General features: G+C 47.0%; 1 protein-coding gene across 2 annotated transcripts in view; it reads right to left on the reverse strand.

Annotated features, from left to right (window-relative positions):
* The window catches only part of LOC126543767 (protein O-mannosyl-transferase Tmtc3-like), a 397,442-nt gene that overhangs the window by 84,937 nt on the left and 294,022 nt on the right, over window positions 1-18,483 (reverse strand). Inside the window, exon 4 of one of the 2 annotated variants that reach the window (XM_050190874.3) lies at window positions 7,629-7,895. In XM_050190874.3, the coding sequence (XP_050046831.2) occupies window positions 7,629-7,874 (246 nt within the window). In that variant the 5' untranslated portion in view covers window positions 7,875-7,895. Of the gene's footprint in view, window positions 1-7,628; window positions 9,120-18,483 lie in introns of those variants that run through there. The other variant, XM_055061695.2, reaches the window with a different exon arrangement.

An 18,483-nucleotide genomic window follows, 5' to 3' on the forward strand; every position in this document is an offset into this window, starting at 1 on the left:
ACATCATGCACGAGTCCCGGAATTGAATGCAGTTCGGCGAAGAGCCATCTTGCATCGCTGATGCACATTGCGCTCCCCGCCGAGCGCATTCTCGTGGCTCCTGCCCCGTTCCGCCCTCACGGCGTACATTTTTGAGTCATAGCTCCTCCGCATTTTCCTAACATGTCACTATATACGGCCCTGAGTGCCCACGAGCCAGAGAGACATGGCATTTTCTATCACTTTCTTATGCTCAAGTATTTCTTTAAACGCGCTATAGCCTCCAGCTAAGCCATGGGGCCATCTAAGCGCAAGTGAAGGCAATTCCAAATTGGCTTTTATTGGCATTGGCTGTGCATATCGCTGCGGCGGACAAAAAAGAAAAAAGAAAGAAAAAAGAAACTGTACATATCTTACCTAGTAGTTCTTAACATTAGTTACAGCTTGTCATTTCTATTTTATTACATCTATGAAAAAAAATTACAGGGTCTCTTAGGATCTCTCTTAAGAGGTGAACGGCGAAAGCCTACTCTTTCTCCTCCTATCATTCGCCTCTTTCTTTTCTTTCTTTTAGTCATTACTGCTCACTACAAAGCATTTTTAGTCATTTGTAATCAATTGTGGTCATTACAAGCCGTCGTTAGACATGTTGGTCATATCATAGTCATTAGTAGTCATTACAATTAATTTCATCATTATTAGTCATTACTGGTCATTACTAAGCATTTTAGTCGTTTCTAATCAGTTGTAGTTGTTAAAAGTTGTGACTAGACATATTGGTCATATCATAGTCATTAGTAGTCATTACAAGCCATTTCAGTCATTATTAGTCATTACTGCTCACTAGTAAGCATTTTTAGTCATTTGTAATCAAGTGTAGTCATTACAAGCCACCTTTAGACATATTGGTCATTTCGTAGACATTAGTAGTCTTTTTAGTCATTACTACTCATTACTAGACGTTTATAGTAATTTCTAATCAATTTTGGTCATTTCAAGCCGTCGTTAGACATATTGGTCATTTCGGAGTCATTCGTAGACATAACAAGTCATTAGTAGTCATTATTAGTCATTACTAGTCATTATTAACCTCTACCAATCTCTGTTAAAACGTTATCATTCACTAACTGTCACTATCAATCATTTTTGATTCTTTAATCTGTCTTTAATATGTCTTCATATGGCGTGATGATGTTTCGGCGGACACTCCGGCGGTCAGGTCTGCTGACACAAACTTTACCATGAGCCTAGAAAGGCTTTCGCCTTAAAAAAAAAAAAAAAAAAGAACTGTTTTAAGAATGTTGCTTGCAGTTGGGTACCTGCGCCGACGTCATCTCTGTATGATTACATTACTGGCGATTGCTGCAAGCAATCCTCATAAAACGCAAATTACCAAGCATGGATTAACCTGCGGAGCGTGTGGTTTAGAGAACAGCGACGAGCCGGTTCACACATTTTCCACGATAGCTTCCTGGAAGCTCCACTAGAAAAAGTGTGCTTGAGAGGGTGATTCGTCTCTTAAGTGCTTCGACGCATATCGGAGTAGCCCGAGCCGCGCACCACAGCTGGCCATTGCGACTTGTCCTCGAACAGCGACCTGCGATCCGCCGTCCGTTTCATCCGGGCCCAAAAGTGACAGGAGTGCCTGGAGAGGTATCTACCCTTCTAAACAGAAGCTTGCATTGCCTACCTCCCCAGAATTTGGCACGTCGTGGGTCTAGCCGAGTAAGCACCGAGTAAACGGGGCCGATGCCCGGAGATTGTGTAATCAGAGGTGGTCACTTGGTGGACCGATCGTGACATGAGTGCACAATATGTGCAATCGCAAGAGTTTTACTGTGGCTTGTAACGCGCGCCAACCTGCCTCCAAGCAGGACAATCAAAGGCGTAGATGTGCCGATTCTCGTAATACGATCGCATTAGAGTCGCTCAAATATAGCTTGTGAACCTAACTTTCTTAGCCTCTTTCTTCGGATTTGTCGTCGTTGTCTCACCGAGTAGACGTATCGAGAGGGATGAAGGGGGAAGGGGGATTGCAGACAGCTGAGACGCGGAGAGAAAAAGCACGAAGAACAACTGCGACGCTAGCGTGGAGAAGATTGGAGAGGAAGCATTTGCGTATAGCTCTAGTTTATACGTTACAAATGGCGTTCGTGTGCCTAAGTGCGACCCTAAAGGACATTTACAGACGTATCGGTTGGGATGTGCAGTTGATCATGTCTTTGCAAGAGGTGCAGACGCGTTAAACGTCATGCGTTACGTTTCGAACTTCTAACGACACACAACCGCATATGCACTGCGACACCAACAGCGTCTAGGTATCGCGAGTGTGATGGAAGCTACCGAGAAGCTTCGCGTCCGCTGATTCCTCCCTTGCTTAGAATCTGCATAAATTTCTGAAGAACCAATAGCTGCGTTGCCCTCTTCACCTCGCACACTGTGACGGCAAACCCTAATTCTTCGCTGCCCTTCTTCACCCCATCCTCTAGGACAGCGCGCCTGATGGTACACTACGTCTTCAACCTCCAATGCTTGGTCCGCGAGATTATGCCGCATGAGGCGGAGTCCTGCAGCAAATTTGGACCTTCTGACTGGCCTTTTGTCACGTCACCATGTTCTTTGATCAAGGAACATAAGGAAGGTCAATGCTTCAAATAAATACATCTCAACGCTCTTTGGTGTATCCTCCTCAACTCTCCTCGGCCGTCAAAGCCTTTCAGAAAGGAGCAGTTGCAAGCCAAGCACTACAAATAATCAATAAATCCGCACCGCTGCAGTATCACACCATCTGCTGGTTCCCGGCACACCTCGGAGAGATCCAGGACGCCCCTCGCAGTCTCAATGAGATGGCTCACAGGAGCGCGCGAGACCTAACCCTCCGCGACGCCACCTACTCTGGTCGTGACCATCCCAGCGAGAATCGGGACCCTCCCTCCACATACAACGGGATCACAAAGCACTTCTATCTAGACCGCAGAATATACAGCACACCTCACAATAAGCTCACCAGGCCTCAAGCCCTCACGTTCAGAATGCTTCAAACAAACACGTACCCCACGCAGAACAGACTACATCACTACATGCCTGACCTATACAAAACACCATATTGCGAAAATTGCCATAGCACACTACACGTACATCACTTGCTCTGGCCGTGTGGTCGGACCCACGCCAACAAGGATCAAGACTCCGCCAGGCTACAAGAAGCATTACGCAGCACGGACCAGGCGGAGCAGCTCTGGGCTGTCCAGCGAGCCCACGATGCGGCCAGGGAGTTACAACTCCCGGTCCCAACGTGGGAGTAGCCCGCTCTATGGGACCTTGCGCCCTGTAGCTCGCAGGACCTTTCATTAAAGTTATTCCATCCATCCATCCTAAATATGTAAAACAAACCCCTTCTAGTTTCTCCCATCGACCTCTGACTCCTCTTGAGGAAGCTACTTGCTCCGTGAAGAGGCGGACGACGCTGTGTGCACGCTAGCCCTTCGATAAACGCCCTGAAGGCGTGGTCAAGTGACCCGCGAGAGACCGCTGGTTCCGCAGACCCGACAACTATCTAGCAGTGCTGGGATGGTATCCAAGAGCTTAACAACAGACATACCAACGCACAGTGTCCGTTCAAATTTGTCAGACTCGTGCTGCAGTGCAAGAAGCATGTGAATTGTTGAGAGGAACCGTCAAAGAAGTTAATTTAATCCTATAGTTTCCCCACAGGCAACAACCAGTATATAACGCGTCGTAACTTGTGTTGTTTGTCCGAGGATGCGCCTGTATGTGCCATAGCGACTATAGTCAGCAGCAACGAAGAAAAAAAAACACTAAGCAACCAAACTAAGTTTTGTTGCCTGTAGCTTGAAATTTAGCATAGCGAATAGATTCTAAAGTTCCCTATTGGTTGCCTATTGGTTGCAATGTGTTGAACTTATGGATAAGGTATGATTCTCTGTAGTTTCTTTTTCGTAAGAACGAAAATTTGACTGTAAGATGTAGAGTTTAAGTTCATCAAAATTATGACCTGGTTGGGTGAAATGCTCGGCGACGGCTTTGGGAAGTTTCTTAGCTGTGTTCGCGTGATGTCCGTTTGAACTGACGTTCATTGATTGTCCCGTTTCGCCAATATATTGTTCCTTGCGGAAGGAACATTCAAGCACGTAAATCACATCCTAACTTGTACAAGTAAAGCTAGTTTTGACTTCGTGTGTATAATTATCTGCGGTGCTTTTAATTTTAATGTCACTTTGAAGGTGCGTGCAGGTTTTGCATCTCAGGCGACAACAAGCTTTTATTATGGGGAAATAACGTTGGCTGCCTTTTGCGTGCACTAACATGTCTTTAAGGTCTCTGTTCCGGCGATAGGTAACCCTTGGTACATCCGGGAACGCTTTTCTCAGACGCTCGTTACTTGATAATATTGGGTGGTATTTTCGTAGGATGTTGTTTATGTTTGGGAGTGCATTAGAATATTTTGTGATAAAGGCTGGCGGTCTGTCAGATTCTGGTGTAGGTTGTTTCTTAGCTAATTACGACTGTCTCTCCAGTCTTGGCACGACATCATAAGTTCTATTGAGAAGAACTTGTGGATAGTTGCTTTCTGCTAGCACTGTTTTAACGTCATTTAGGTGGTGGATATAATCGTTATCTTCGCTGCAGATTCTTCTTATTCGTTTCACTTGTCCGACAAAAATTCCTCGTTTGCAGCGTCGCGGGTGATGACTGTTGTAGTCTAAATATTGCTGGCTATTCGTTGGCTTTCGGTAAAGTGTCTTTCTCTGTTTTCCGTTTTCTATGTAGACCGTCGTGTCGAGGAAGTTTATTTGACTAGGAGAGTGGTGAGCAGTAAATTTAATGCTCCGGCGAAAGCTATAGAAACGGCTAATTAAGTCTGTTAACGCGCTTGTGCCGTGTTCCCATATTATAAATATGTCGTCGATTTAACGAAGATAGGTGCGGGGTTTTAAAGGGTAGGATTTCAACAGGTCTGCTTCAAGCTATCCAATGAAAATGTTCGCATACGTGGGAGCGAATGGTGTTCCCATGCTAGCGCCGAAAGTTTGCAGGTAGTGAATAGAATCGAATTCAAAATAGCTGAGCGTGAGAACTAACCTAAGGAGCGACAGGTAAACTTCAGGAGCGTGCGCTTGGGGGATGGATTGCGAGGGATTTTGATGCCGCTTCAATTCCTTCACTCATGGGTATGTTAGTGTAAAGGTCAGCAACATCCAAAGTGACTAGAATAGCGCGGTCGGTAATGATTCGGTTAGCGTTGATGTTGTCGATAATTCGAAGGAAGTGCGCCGTGTCTTGAACAAAAGAGGGGAGGGTGGTGGGGATGTTTGATAGGTGGTGATTTAAGAATTTAGAGAGTGATTCGGTAGATACGTTGTTACTAGACACAATAAGCCGACTTGGGATTTAGGCTGTAAATATTGCTTCGACGGGAACTTTATGTATTTTTGGAAGAAGATAAAAGCGGCCTGCTTCTTTTTTCTTGGGCATCATGAACGGTATTCAGATTGCGTGATTAGTTCCGTGGACAGGAGCTCCGCTATTGTGCTTTGCACAGTATTGCTGTAATCTGAAGTTAAGTTAGAGTCGAGTTTTCTGTAATGGTTATGGTTGTTCAGATGTTTGGAGGCCTCATTCTTGTACTTTTCTATAGGCCAGATTACGATACTTCCGCCTTTCTCTGCTGGTTTTATTACAATATAATTCCTTTCTCCGAGTTCCTTAAGGATTTGGTGCTGAGCGGGGGACAAATTTTTGCATTTCCGGCAATGCTACGCTGACTGTAGAATTTCCTTTGAGATTAGCTTTATGTATGAATCCAGGTCTGGGCACTGCTCGGCTTCCGGTGTCCACGTGCTAGGTGGTCTAATAGAGTCTCTATCCTGTTTTCCTACTTCTGGCTTATCGAAAAAGAACTTGATGCGCATGCGTCTTGAAAACTCTCTTATATCTTTGGGTAGTTCGTATTCGTGTACTGTGTTGTTCGTGGGACAAAATATTAGACCACGTTTCAGGAGATAAACTTAATCGGGGCTTAGACTCTGGGATATGTCTACTATGTTGCTGCAGTGCTCGGGATGCCTGCCTGTAGCACTATCGGTGGAGCTATGTGCTGTAGGGGTTAGATTAGGTTTCTTCGGTGGATGTGCAGCTCTAATACCTTTAAGGTGGTATTTATCTAGCAACTTTTTCCCTAGTTTGGACGAATTGTTCAAGTTCTCTTCTTTCTGGTTCAGATAAATGTATGCTGTCGAGCTCACCCTTTTTTCTTTTTTTTTTCCTGTTGTTTTTTTCTACGCCTTTCTTTCCTTTCTTTTTCCTTTCATTTATTTATTTATTCCATTTCATTATTTTTTTTTCACGAGCACCGGTTTCTGCCGCTCCTTCTATTTCCTTAATTCTCTTTCCGCTCCTTCTATTGCCACTCCTTCTATTATCTATTATCAATTTCTTAATCCTTTGCACATTCTCCCCATTACTGTTACTGCCTTTCCTATCGTCGTCATTGATGTCGCCGTCATTGTCGTTGTTGCGGAAATAAAGACGTCTCTAGCGTTGAAAGAACTTGACCGACGTTTACTCCACCTAAACCCCGTATTGCGCTTCTACTGCTACCCCATTCTGAGGTGGTTGATTAATTACGGCTACGATCGTTTGGCACGTGACAAGTGCGTCGCCTAGAAACCTCGAAAGCAATCGTTTTACCGCCAGCCTCTCTTATAGTGAAGCTAAACCTGAAAGAAAGGTCTAGCGCTCTTGAGGCTTCACAGCTGCAATTTGCTGTCAGCGATAGAAATACCTTGGAAAAATTGAATGAACCTGCTCGTTTGCCGAGAAAACTTTGCCGTCCTATGGTGACATGTAGATACAGCCAGCAAGCGTCGACGTTTGTGAAACATACGGCTCCATCATGGTGGTAACACAATGAGCAACCTTAGCATTTATGAAGTTTTAGAATTATGTGATGAGCGGTCCCGAGAATTCTCCTGCGCCCGGGCTCGAAACAAAAAAGTTTAAATATCGTCTGCGGCCAAAGCGCTGTTTACTAACTGGTCTGGATTACTCGTGGGGGTCATTACTTCCACGTGATATCGTACATGCATAACTGACTGATTAGCAAAATTTCACTGTTAACACACACACACACACACACACACACACACACACACACACACACACACACACACACACACACACACACACACACACACACACACACACACACACACACACACACACACACACACACACACACACAAGCAATTACCATTACTTGTTGTTGTTGCTTCATAGTTTCACCCATTGTTCAATTGCCTTTCTCCTCCTTTTTCTTTTGAATCCTCCTTGCGTTTTGTTGTACTTTGCACACTTATTTTCGTAATTGTCATTTTTATTCATTGCGTTTGTTTTCTCTTATTACGGCTAGTTTTCACTCTTTGTTTATATATTTTCCCTTCTTTTCTTACTTGTAGTCTGCTGTAATTAGTTTTTTTTTCTTTTTCTTTTTTTCAACTGTATACGTGGCGCTAGCACTCGCACCTTAGGGCGCTTTAAACACACGCTTGCTAGCCTAATGGTTTGCTCGCTTGCTTGACTGATTCATTCATCATCACCACGCGGCGACGACGTGACGCGGGGCTCACCTTCCGAAGCGGCGTTCCCCAGAAGTCGTTGAAGAAAAGGTTGGCGACGGGCGTGCTCTGCCTGAGGTCCCGGTTGGCCTTGACCGCCGCGAGGTCGTCGAACACCAGCCCGACGCCCAACGACGAGGCGTACGCCGAGCAGGCGGCCGCCGCCACCAGGACCGCGTGCGCGGCCCGCGGAGGAAACCGGCGGCCGGCGCACGGGCTCCAGGCGCCAGGCCGCCGCTTGCGCCACGGCTGCAGCATGCCGGCCGCGCCCCCGGCTGTCTGCGCACGCAGGTGGGAGCACGCGTTGCAGCCGCGAAGGGCACCGCAGAGTCGGCCGAGGAGACCGCGTGCGCGGCCACACTCGTCCGCTTTACGACCGTAGGCACAAGGTGTGTCAAGTTTTAAAACAAATGGGGACCAACCTGCGCTCTCCTTAGATACTGTTCTTGAACCGTGGCCTTCTCCGGACATCCCAAAGTTGGCATTACGTGCTGTGCGAGTTTTTGTGTTTTCGCGAAACGTTACTTCGAACCACCGATAGCATATTTGCGTTCGAACTTTATTCTTTGATTTTTTATTTGAACTACGCGCTTTAGTGTGATATGAGGTTCTCCACCATTTGTTCCTTTGCTATATTTCCTCCATGTTAATCATCACTTTTTTTTTCACAGAAAGCTGTATCGGGAGTTTTTCATGTCGCTCTGCAATTTTCTCATTAACACCTTTCATCCAATTATATTATTTTGAGAAATTTATATAAATGATCAAAACTAATTATCTAATTAGGCAGAAGGCAAAAAAGAATACTCTGAGCATCTGCAAGAGACGGCAAGCTACATTACCTTTGTTCTGTTCGGATACCTAGCATTTACATATTTTTAAATCTTGGTGCGTGATAGTTGGGGCACCCTGTATAAGTGAAATGGACTAGTGGGAAGCACGTGCTTCCAACCTCTTCCGCCTAGATAATTCTGTTTATCTGTCGTGCGCAGTTCAGTGCCAGTTTGCAGTTTGCCGAGGTGCGTGGTTAACGCTTGGAACCTAAATACATCAGGACATATGGTCACATTTTAAAGCAAATTATTTGATTTTCCATTCTTTTCGGTCTTGGCCATTGGCTCGGGTGCCGCCGCGCCATTGTCGTCTGTAGCGGTCACTCACAGAAGTGGATAACAAATGCAGAATGGGTTGGGAATTGGGCTGCTGCGCCGCTGAGGGACACCGGTTGAAAACCCACCAACGGCCATGTAATTCTTTTTTTAATTATTGTCCCATTTAGGCTACTCGGAGGGCCGCCATACGCACGAAGAAACCCGGACGAGTCATCTTGTAAATGACTTGCACGAAGTGGAAAGTCAGCCACTGGCTAACCCTTCCCTGGCTAGGTCGCGCATCGCATACATCTATCGGATACTTAAGAAAGGGGTCCGAAAGACAGCCGTCGCCGTAGTTCAATCGGTGGACCACCCGACGTATCATGCGGAGGTTGCGAGTTTGTCTTCCACCGGATGCAAGATTTTCTTTACTTTCGGTGTTATTCGTCTTTTCCTATTTTCCCCCAAAATGTGCAGATTTTATCGCAAGGTTAACTTTCACGTATAATTCATTGGACAGCTCCAACTTTTGAAAAAATTGCTAATTTCCCAAATGTTTCTTTACGTCTCATATACCCACAATGCCATTACAGCGCCCGCCTTGTAGCCCAGTGGAATGCCCAGCATTACACTGCTGAGCTCGAGGACGCGGGTTCGATCCAGGTCGCGGCTGCCGCATTTCGATGGGGGTGAAATGCAAAAAGACACTCGTGCACTTATATTTCGGTGCATGGCAGGGGACCCCAGGCTGTAAAAATTATTCCGGAGTCCCGCACTATGTCGTTCCTCATAGTCATATCGCGGTTTTGGTACGTAAAATGCCAGAAATTAAGCGCTGTTACAGTGAGGGGTTGCAGACACATAGAATAATATAGTAGGCAAATATAGGATGGCGTGGCATGGGGCGTTTACAGACATGACTATTTAGAGTGCACACAGAATAAAGAATAAAGAAGAAACAATATTTCTACGTTCAAGACCTTTATGTGCGACACAGAAGGTGTAATTTTCTTTAAGGTGTAATTTTCTTTAGTGCAAGTTCTTAGGTTCATTGTCTGTTGGCTTCATATTGCTGTAACGTGACTAAACATTGAGCTCTTCGGTTATCGTTATAAGTCTCGCTCATCGCGTGCAATAAGCGATAATCTATGCTGATGTCACCCTTAGAACGAGGCAGATGCTCCAGCTAACATGAGTAATGGGCGGAAGGCTGTACATTGAGCATCATGTCATTTGGGGAGCGGAAATAGCCAAAGTAGATGTGGCCCGTGCAGATAACACGCATAAAAATATATATTTTTGAAAGTCCACATTTCACTCGAATTCTCTGGGAACCGCTCAGTGCCCTGACTGGAGGACCTAGTTCATGTCTCAATCGAAGCTATACCCGACCGTGTACAGCGCCCCGTTCGCGACGCCAAGAGTGGATCAGCGTCCCCTCCACAAGTTGAGCGCAAATAAAATTTTGTTTCAGAAAGCTGCGAAGAGAAATGCTTTCGAAGCCTAAACCTGTCACCGTCAGCACGCACAACCGCATAACAATGTACACAATTCCTGTGCGAACGACAATGCATTGGACCTCACGCATGCCCTTAATGGCAGAAATGGAGCGCGCGAGGCCAGCTTGATGCAGCAGTGGAGCCATTAATAATCTGCGCAACGCAATTTCCAGACAACTCGCGCTTAACCGCGCGGAAATTGTAATGACTTCAACTAGAAAAAAAAAAAAAAATGTTGGGAAGAAAGAATAAGTGTCCTGAAAAAGGAACGTCCAAGCCACGAGAAAGCACTGCGATAGCAAAGCGGCCGCTCGTGCGCCGGCGCTGTGCCATGGTGTAGCGGTGACGTCAGTGCATGAAAAAGAAAGGCAGCAGTTGATTTATATTATCATTATCCCCCCCTCCCCTCCGCTCGTTTTTAGAAAAAAGAACTATAAATATCGATGCAAGCATCATACATTTCTCTTTCGGTTGCGTCCCCAAGACCATATATTCCTCGAACGTTGCCAATAAAAAGTTAGTAATCACCGTGACCATCAACGCTGCACCATTAAAACCAACGTCAACGTTAGCACGCTATGCTTTCTTTGGTCGTAATAATATAAAAAAACAGAAAATAACAACAAAAAACAAGAACATTGAACATTATTATGATTTCTAAAGTTTACCTTCATTGCTGCAAGCAAAGTGGCAGACCACCACAACAAAGGTAGGAAGTCGTTACTACCTAATTAACGAGCAATGTGTGGTAATTACCCCACTATATAATGACCGAGTTTAACGGGCGAGCCAAGTGCACTTAAAAAAGAAAATTAAAATCGCGCGCTTATTAGTGCTGCGAAGCACAAATCCGCTTGTCTGCTTTTAACAACAGAACAAGAACGCGAAGAAAGTGCTAACAGAATGTGTGCGAACAGCTTCGTAAGTGCCCGGAGGAGTTCCTGACACGCTTTAAAAGGATGATGGACAGCGTGGCTGATAAAAATGGGCGCAACAAAGACGGAGCGAGCGAAGAGTTGCGATGGCGGCCCACCGCAGGCGAGTAAACACGCTGGCCCCCTCCCCGGGTTAGCGGGGCAAACTGCGCCATACCATCTCACGCCATGTATCGCGAGAACGAACTGGCGTGCAACATAGCGCCCAAGCCAACGTTTATGTGGTGCGCAGCAGCGTGATTCTCTTCGAGCTTCTCCTCCGAAAGCAACTCCTCCTTCAACCTGGACTGCTGTACTCGCTGCAGTTTTGTGCGTGTGGGAGATTGTACCTGTCTCGTCTGAACGAAAAAAAAAACCGCTCACAATATGTAATCCGTTGATAAGGGGATATTCGTATACACGTGGTCGTCCCAGTTTCCACCACTTCTGATAACGCAACGGAGACGATGAGAGAGGAGAGCCCTTTTTTGAAAGTAACTTGATAACAGTGGAACCTTCTCAATTCCTTCGCCAAGTAGCTCCCGCAGCTGGGAGGGTCACTTAGGCGCTGAGAATTAAGGCTTCCATTACGAGCGCTGAAGAGGGGCGTCATTCCGCTTTGATCGCAAACATACACTCAAGTACGCTCTCAGACATGCTCCTTGTTTCCAAAGCTTCAATTTCGGTTTGGCACGAAATAAATAAGAACGAATTCTTAAGCAGGCAGAAAACAATAAGAAGGATAAAAAAAAAGAACAGATAAACACCATCGAAAGGAAGGCGAGAAGCCCAGGCGACAGAAAGAAAAAGATCTGAGCGCAGCACCGACTGCATCCTGCCCTTTCTTCCTTCCTCGATAGTCTTCTTGAAAACAGCGAAGCTCTTAAGGCCGCCTTCGCCGAAGAAATCTCGTTCACTATTCAAAGCACGAGTCCCGTCTAGAGACGTGCTCAGGGGGGCGATCAAAGGAGCGGTCTTTCTTTGTGAATCCCGCGAAAACGGCCGCTATACGCTACCGGTTCCATCACGAGGCTTCTTCCTCTGCTCTGTTCGCGCGCGGTTCGCGAGCTGCGTCTTACATTCTGGGCCTCCCGTGCGCGCTTGTGCAGTGGCTGCGAGACTCGGTGGACTACAGGCGGCGGCGGCAGCCAGCGCGTGCAATTTGAAAAGCAGTGCCGCCGCCGCTGTGCGTGCTTCATTTTTCTTGCTTTCGGGGAAGCACCCTTCGGCCCGGCTTTGCTCTTCCTTCCGCGAAACGCCCTTGGCGAACACACGCGCCGCATGCCACCTAGAAGCACAGCCACACGCGGAATTCTAATCATTATCGCTATCGGCGCGTCTCCGCGTGCAGCATGCGTCGCGGGGCTGTCAACGGACGTGATGGGACTGTAATGGCGACCCCCGTCCAGGCCGCCGAGCGAAGCATCCAGCCGTCCCCTGGATTTTGCTCGTCGCCAGCGGCAGCCTCATGAAGAGCAAACGAGAAAAGAGAATGTCTGCTCAGAACCCAATAAAGAATGCATTAGTAGGAGAAATTGGTGGATAGGCAAAAAAAAAATAAAATAAAAGGAGGAAGAGAAACGCAGGCCGAGAGAGCCGAGAGAGAGCTCTTGCGTCGATGCCGAATCGTTGCCATAAATATGTAAGCGTCGATCGTTACGACGTACAAACAGGCACCGCAATGGCGTTTGTTTGCAGTTACGAACCGCCCCGCTGTGGGCCTTCAATTGACGTGCTTTTTTTTTTCCTTCGCCCTGCACTGTTTCACTGAGTAGGTGCTTCTTTGTGCCTCAAGGAGGGGGCACGGCCTCCGGGCGGGCGACAACCAACCCTCGGCATGTATATCGAGCAGCAAAAGTGGGAGCGCTGCTGTTATCAACGCGTGTCAAAAATGCATGGCTGGCGTCAAGGGCCGATTCTTCCGTGTTTACGAGCACGCGGACCTCTTTTGGCGCTTATCTCGGCGTCGACACCCTTTCACGTGGCGTGCGCCCGAGAGCCACTCCCCGGAAAAAGCCTATAAATTTCGAAAGAAGAAACGAACAACTCTCATTATGGAGTTAGGGACACGGCGGGAGAACGAAGCAAATTGCTTTTGAACTAGCTTCCTATCTTTTTGTGTGTGTGGCTGAAGGTGATTTATGGGCCTCTTCTTACCTCCCCGCTCCCCCTTCTCCATTCGATATTTTTTTCTTTCTGATTCTTTGTATTTCTTCCTGAGTGAGAGAAAATCAGTGTCACGCAATTAATTGCCCAACTTGGCATACAGCTTGGTGCTGAAAGCGTTAGAAAAGTATGGGCAGCATTGCATGCGGTAGGTAGAGCGTGGTAACCAATATGCCAGGCGTATATTTCGACGCGTTTTCGACTGTTCAGGTAATGAGAAATAGCACAATTGCATGGCTACATCCTAGCTCATTCGTGATGATAACAGGCACAAACGGGGCACTTTAAGTTGTATAATAACTATAGAAAACGCTCGATACGTTGCTTAAAAATTGTCGACGATGTTACATACCATGTCGGCCTATAGGCTCGACACCAGTATTGTACACAGGGGACTCGACCAACTCATGCACACTGCATATAGATGTAATTACTCAATTTTAATGCACGATCAAGGAATCGAAAAGGGTTTAAAATTGCGGATGTATGAAGAGATTGCAGTGTAACTTTCTGATATTCCGGTTTGCGCACCGTCAACAGGACGCGAAGCGCCACTGCGACCAGTAAGGCGGCGTGGCAGAACATCGACAACACTGAAACTACACATAATTTATATCAACGACGTATTTTCGGTGCGACGCCGTCCGGCGTCGTCGCGTCATGTTGCAAATGCCGCATGGTAACGACGTTGAAACTCAGCTAGAAATATGTTCTATTTATTTGCCTCTTATAACTGATGCATGGTATAGTTGCTTCGGCCACGACCATGCCAGAATACCGTGGTTATCGCACGGCCTGGTTGACGCCGAGCAGAAAATACGTCGAAAATGCGTTCCATGTGGCTGACTGCTTCCGCTGCGCTGCGAAGGTTGTCGTTACTGCAGTACTGCTTGACTAGGTCTCCAGAAAAGTTTTAGCGTCTGTTGAGATACGGCCTGAGCAAATACCCATGGAATTTGCTACGGTGGTTACCCAACGACGCTCAGACGTTGAAGCACGCGGCGTGGCCAATCTTCTATATAGATGGATTTGGCTTTGAAAGAATAAACATATACACCTTTTTAGACGAGCTCCCGAGCAAGCGAAACGTAAGCTGGAAGAACGGAAGATCTATCTCAATAATAGGGCGGCGTGCCTGCAGTGAGCCTCTTTATAGACGTTGAAAACGCGCGAGATGCGAACGAAGTCGTGACCGTTTTCTGTGGGGAGGAAAAGGTAAGGCGACAAGCGGCTCTGGTGCTTCGAAGAAATATCCCTGCATTCCGCTGAATACGCAAGAAAAGTCGCAAATGCGGCTTTGAGAGCGCGGCGGTTGGAGAAGCCCGAATGTATGCGTACGTCGGCCATCGCCCGTTTCCCGATTTCCCATTTCACGCTGGCTGTGGCGCGCTTTTCAAGGTAATGCGGCAACTTTAGCCACACTGGCACGGAGGAAATGCAAAACGTAAATATGGAGCATACTCCATAGCCAGCTGCTTGCCCATTTTCTCGATTCCTCGAGTCACCGGTGACAATCCGCTTCGCCTCACCGCGCCTGCCCGACTTTATGGCAAGAACGGAAAAAAATCGGGGATATCATTTGGCCATATGTGTTAGTGCGAGGAGCCTGGGTAGGTGCGTTAGCGCTTGCTGTACGCTGGCCTCGCGCGCAAAGCTGGCCCAAAGTGAAGCGGTGGACGCCCTCGTAAGGTGATAGAAAACAAACCTGCCTTTCCGCTGTTAAAGTAGATGGTATATAATGGCGCTTTCCCATCAAGTTCCCTTGTTCTGTACTTACTTAAACATTCCGCCAGAACCCATCTCACGATGGATGTGGACGTTGATGCGATTCGCACTGAACCAATGTATCGACACATCATAGTATACCACCACCGAAACGCATCATGTGTAGTGCGTGTATGCAGTCTGGCGCCTCTCTCACGTGCGCTTCTTCTCCTGACACGCTGTTCCATGTGGCTGTTGGATCTCTCTGAACGAAGGTTCATCCCTAGGGCTGCCACCAGTTGTTGGATCTGGAGGACAATCCCAATTTGCTGTCCCCCAGATTTTTGGACCTTGCCGTTAAGTGCGGGAGTTGGCCGAGGTTGAGGAGGACTTAGAGATGAAAACTGGAGGTTTATTTACATTATTTACAGTGAGAGTACAAAGAAATTAACAGTCATAAAAGTCATTACGGGCCGCCAGCAACTCGGACGCTGCGGCCCGTGGCAAGAAGCTCGAAAGAGATGAATGAAGGAATGCTCTCTTGCTGCTCCCGGTCTCTGGTTTTTAAGCCCTTAGGTGTCTCGAAGTCACGTCACGTTCGGCCAATCGGCGAGCCCGCTCAGCTTACGCCATTTTGGGCCAATCGGCGATCCCGCTCAGGTGTCGTCATTTTCGGCGAATGGTAGGCGCCCGTGCGATTGTGCCACACCCGGCGCACAGGGTCGCCCCAATTGTCCGAGGGCTTACTTCTCTCTGCGGTATTGCCTTCCCGGTCTGCAACTGCCTTCACAAAGGCGGATGGGGGGATTGCTGCCAGGGCTTCACGGTGCATTACAGCCATCTTGCCTCGGGACCCACGTTACCTGGAACAGTGCCAGGCTCTCGCTACACTTTCGGGAAGAGTCAAGCAGTGAATAGCTCCACCTGCGGCGCACGAGGTGGGGGACGCCAACTCGTTTGCACGTGCCGCGCCTCAGGAACGGGGTAGATCTGCTTCTGCGTTCCTTACTTAGGTGTGGCGCGATTCGATGTGGTCTGGTGAACTCGAAGGAGGCTCAGGAATAGGTCCCGTATCTAACAGGGCGTCAACACCGGGAAGTCCGCGTGTGGCGTGTGTGTGAATATATATTATGAGAAGGAAGGAAGGAAGGAAGGAAGGAAAAAGTGGAAAAGGAAAGGCAGGGAGGTTAACCAGTTTAGCGTAACCGGTTTGCTACCCTACACATGGAAGCGGGATGGGGGGGGTGAAAAATGGGGAGGAGAAAGAGAGAGCGCAAAACACAGCACATACATCGTCAGTTACAGTCCGTCACTCTTGCGCGGTACGTGACAGCACTGTCATACCCGCTTGTCCAAGCCCGTCTCTTTCATAAACCGAAGTAGTCCCTTCGTCGCCTTCAGCTGCGATGTCTTCTGTCGGCGATATGTGAAAATAGTTGCAAATATATTATGAGAAGGTTATCAGAAATGTATCTGACGCCAGTTCGGTTTCGCCAAACACCGGACAAATTTTAAATATGTTTTTTTTCTCTTCCTTTTTTGTCAGTGAAGAACGGTACAGACCCAGCGACACGTACCCGGTAGCACTTGTCTAGTGACCTAAGTTGACGTCGAAGAGGTTCACTGAAGGGTGACGCATAACCAGTGGCACAAACCCAATGACCGAAATTGACGTCAAAGTGGACCATTCAAGTTCGCCACACACTCAGTCGCACATTGTTGCCTGTCGCCAAGTTGGCATCAAAGAGGTTCATTGAATAGCGGCACATATACCAAGTGACCTAAGTTATTGCGACTGTTGATTTCGGATCCGGCTCCCTCAGCACAATAGCCCGATGCGCTACCCATTAAACAATAGACTACCCAGTGACCCAAGTAGGCGGTAAAACGATTAGAGACATAAATAGATAGACAGTAAGCCCTCGGACAGTTAATGAAGTACTCTAGGAATGCTAATCGCATTATAAAAAAAATAACACATGCCCGGAATCTCGTATATCGAGTAGTCCCATACGATCATAATGGCATTATATTTAAAGAGAATAGATTTCCAGAGCTCGCGTTCACATTCCTGAACAGGCCTTAGGTGTCGGGCTCATGAAAGAAAGAGGTGTTTTATTCACGCGGCGCACCGTCGCGAACGTTGCATGCTTGCTTATAGTGTCTCGAATGCGCGCTGTATGAAGTCACACGGCTGCTATTACTCGAAGCGCAGCGTCTGCGCAACGTTGTAAATAGAGTTATTGTATTTACGTCTTGGAGCACGAACAATGCGCTGCTTTTGGGGCAAACCATCTGCGCTTCAACAGCCTTATTTCCAGGCACGCATACATTATGCAGGTAAACCTCGCTCATGTTCGTTTATACCCGTGGAGCGCACATAGTTAGTCCCACTAATCCGCGAGTTCACTGAACGCCACACGACGCGCCAGTCGAGAGGGTATTTTTCTTCTTTCTGTAGTGTTTTGTCACCTCTTGACTTTTAGGTGTTTACTGAGATCCACACGCAGGACGCTTTGTTGGCTTACAATACGCGCATAGAACGATAAGAAAGTACCAACAGAGCGTGTTTGAGCGAATCATTTATTTAGATATAATAAAAAAAAAAGTGGAAATAAATTTTGTCACCGGCTTCTTCCTTACATGTAACTTGTTCGCTCATTAAAATCACACGAGCTGAAATGAACGCCATTCCAGCAAAAAAACAAGGGACTTAAACCTACAAAGCTTTTCGTTCGGAAGTGCTCTTTCGCAAATAATATGTCGAATGCGAAGATTCCTATAGCGTACGAATTTGTTTGTGAGGGCGGGCCCACCTTCCCAAACGAGCGTGGATAGTCTGTCTGGGTCCTGGCGAAATACTCGAAACATGGTAAGCTACCTACAAAAATTTAAATGACAGTTGTTCATGAGCACTTCGTAAAGGTGCATGGACATGCATTAGTGTCGTCGGTTTTGCTATGATTACCACTTCCGCTAAAACTCTTTGTATATTACTTCGACGAAGTAAAACTCACAACGATTGTTCGATTTCATCGTTTTAGGTAAGATAAAGCAAACGCGATTGTACAGTGGATACGTTGAACACATTCGCTACTTTATATGTGAGTTAAAGCTTAGTATATGAAGTTACAACGTTAACCCGGTATTGCTCTATGCGAAAAAACCTTGGTATGTCGCCTGTGAGTAGGCGTTTCTTTTACGAACGCCTATTCATTTCTAATTGAAACGGCGCACAGCACCAATTGCAACACAAGGGGCTTAGAGAAACCGTAAAACATCTAACCATGTAACTGCCCAACATGCGAAGATGAGAGGCTTGCCCTTCGGACAGCTTTAGGGCACTTAGAAGACAGGTATTTTAAAGAATAGAAGAGACTGGGACCATGGTCTCGTGCGTTTGTAATGTGCAAAGCCACAAAAACACTGCCGCGCGTTTCTTGAAATGCGCCAGCCTATTTGATCGCTTGCGACGAACTGAACGGTGAAT

Source organism: Dermacentor andersoni, chromosome 1 (genome assembly GCF_023375885.2).
Source record: "Dermacentor andersoni chromosome 1, qqDerAnde1_hic_scaffold, whole genome shotgun sequence".
Taxonomy (NCBI): domain Eukaryota; kingdom Metazoa; phylum Arthropoda; class Arachnida; order Ixodida; family Ixodidae; genus Dermacentor; species Dermacentor andersoni.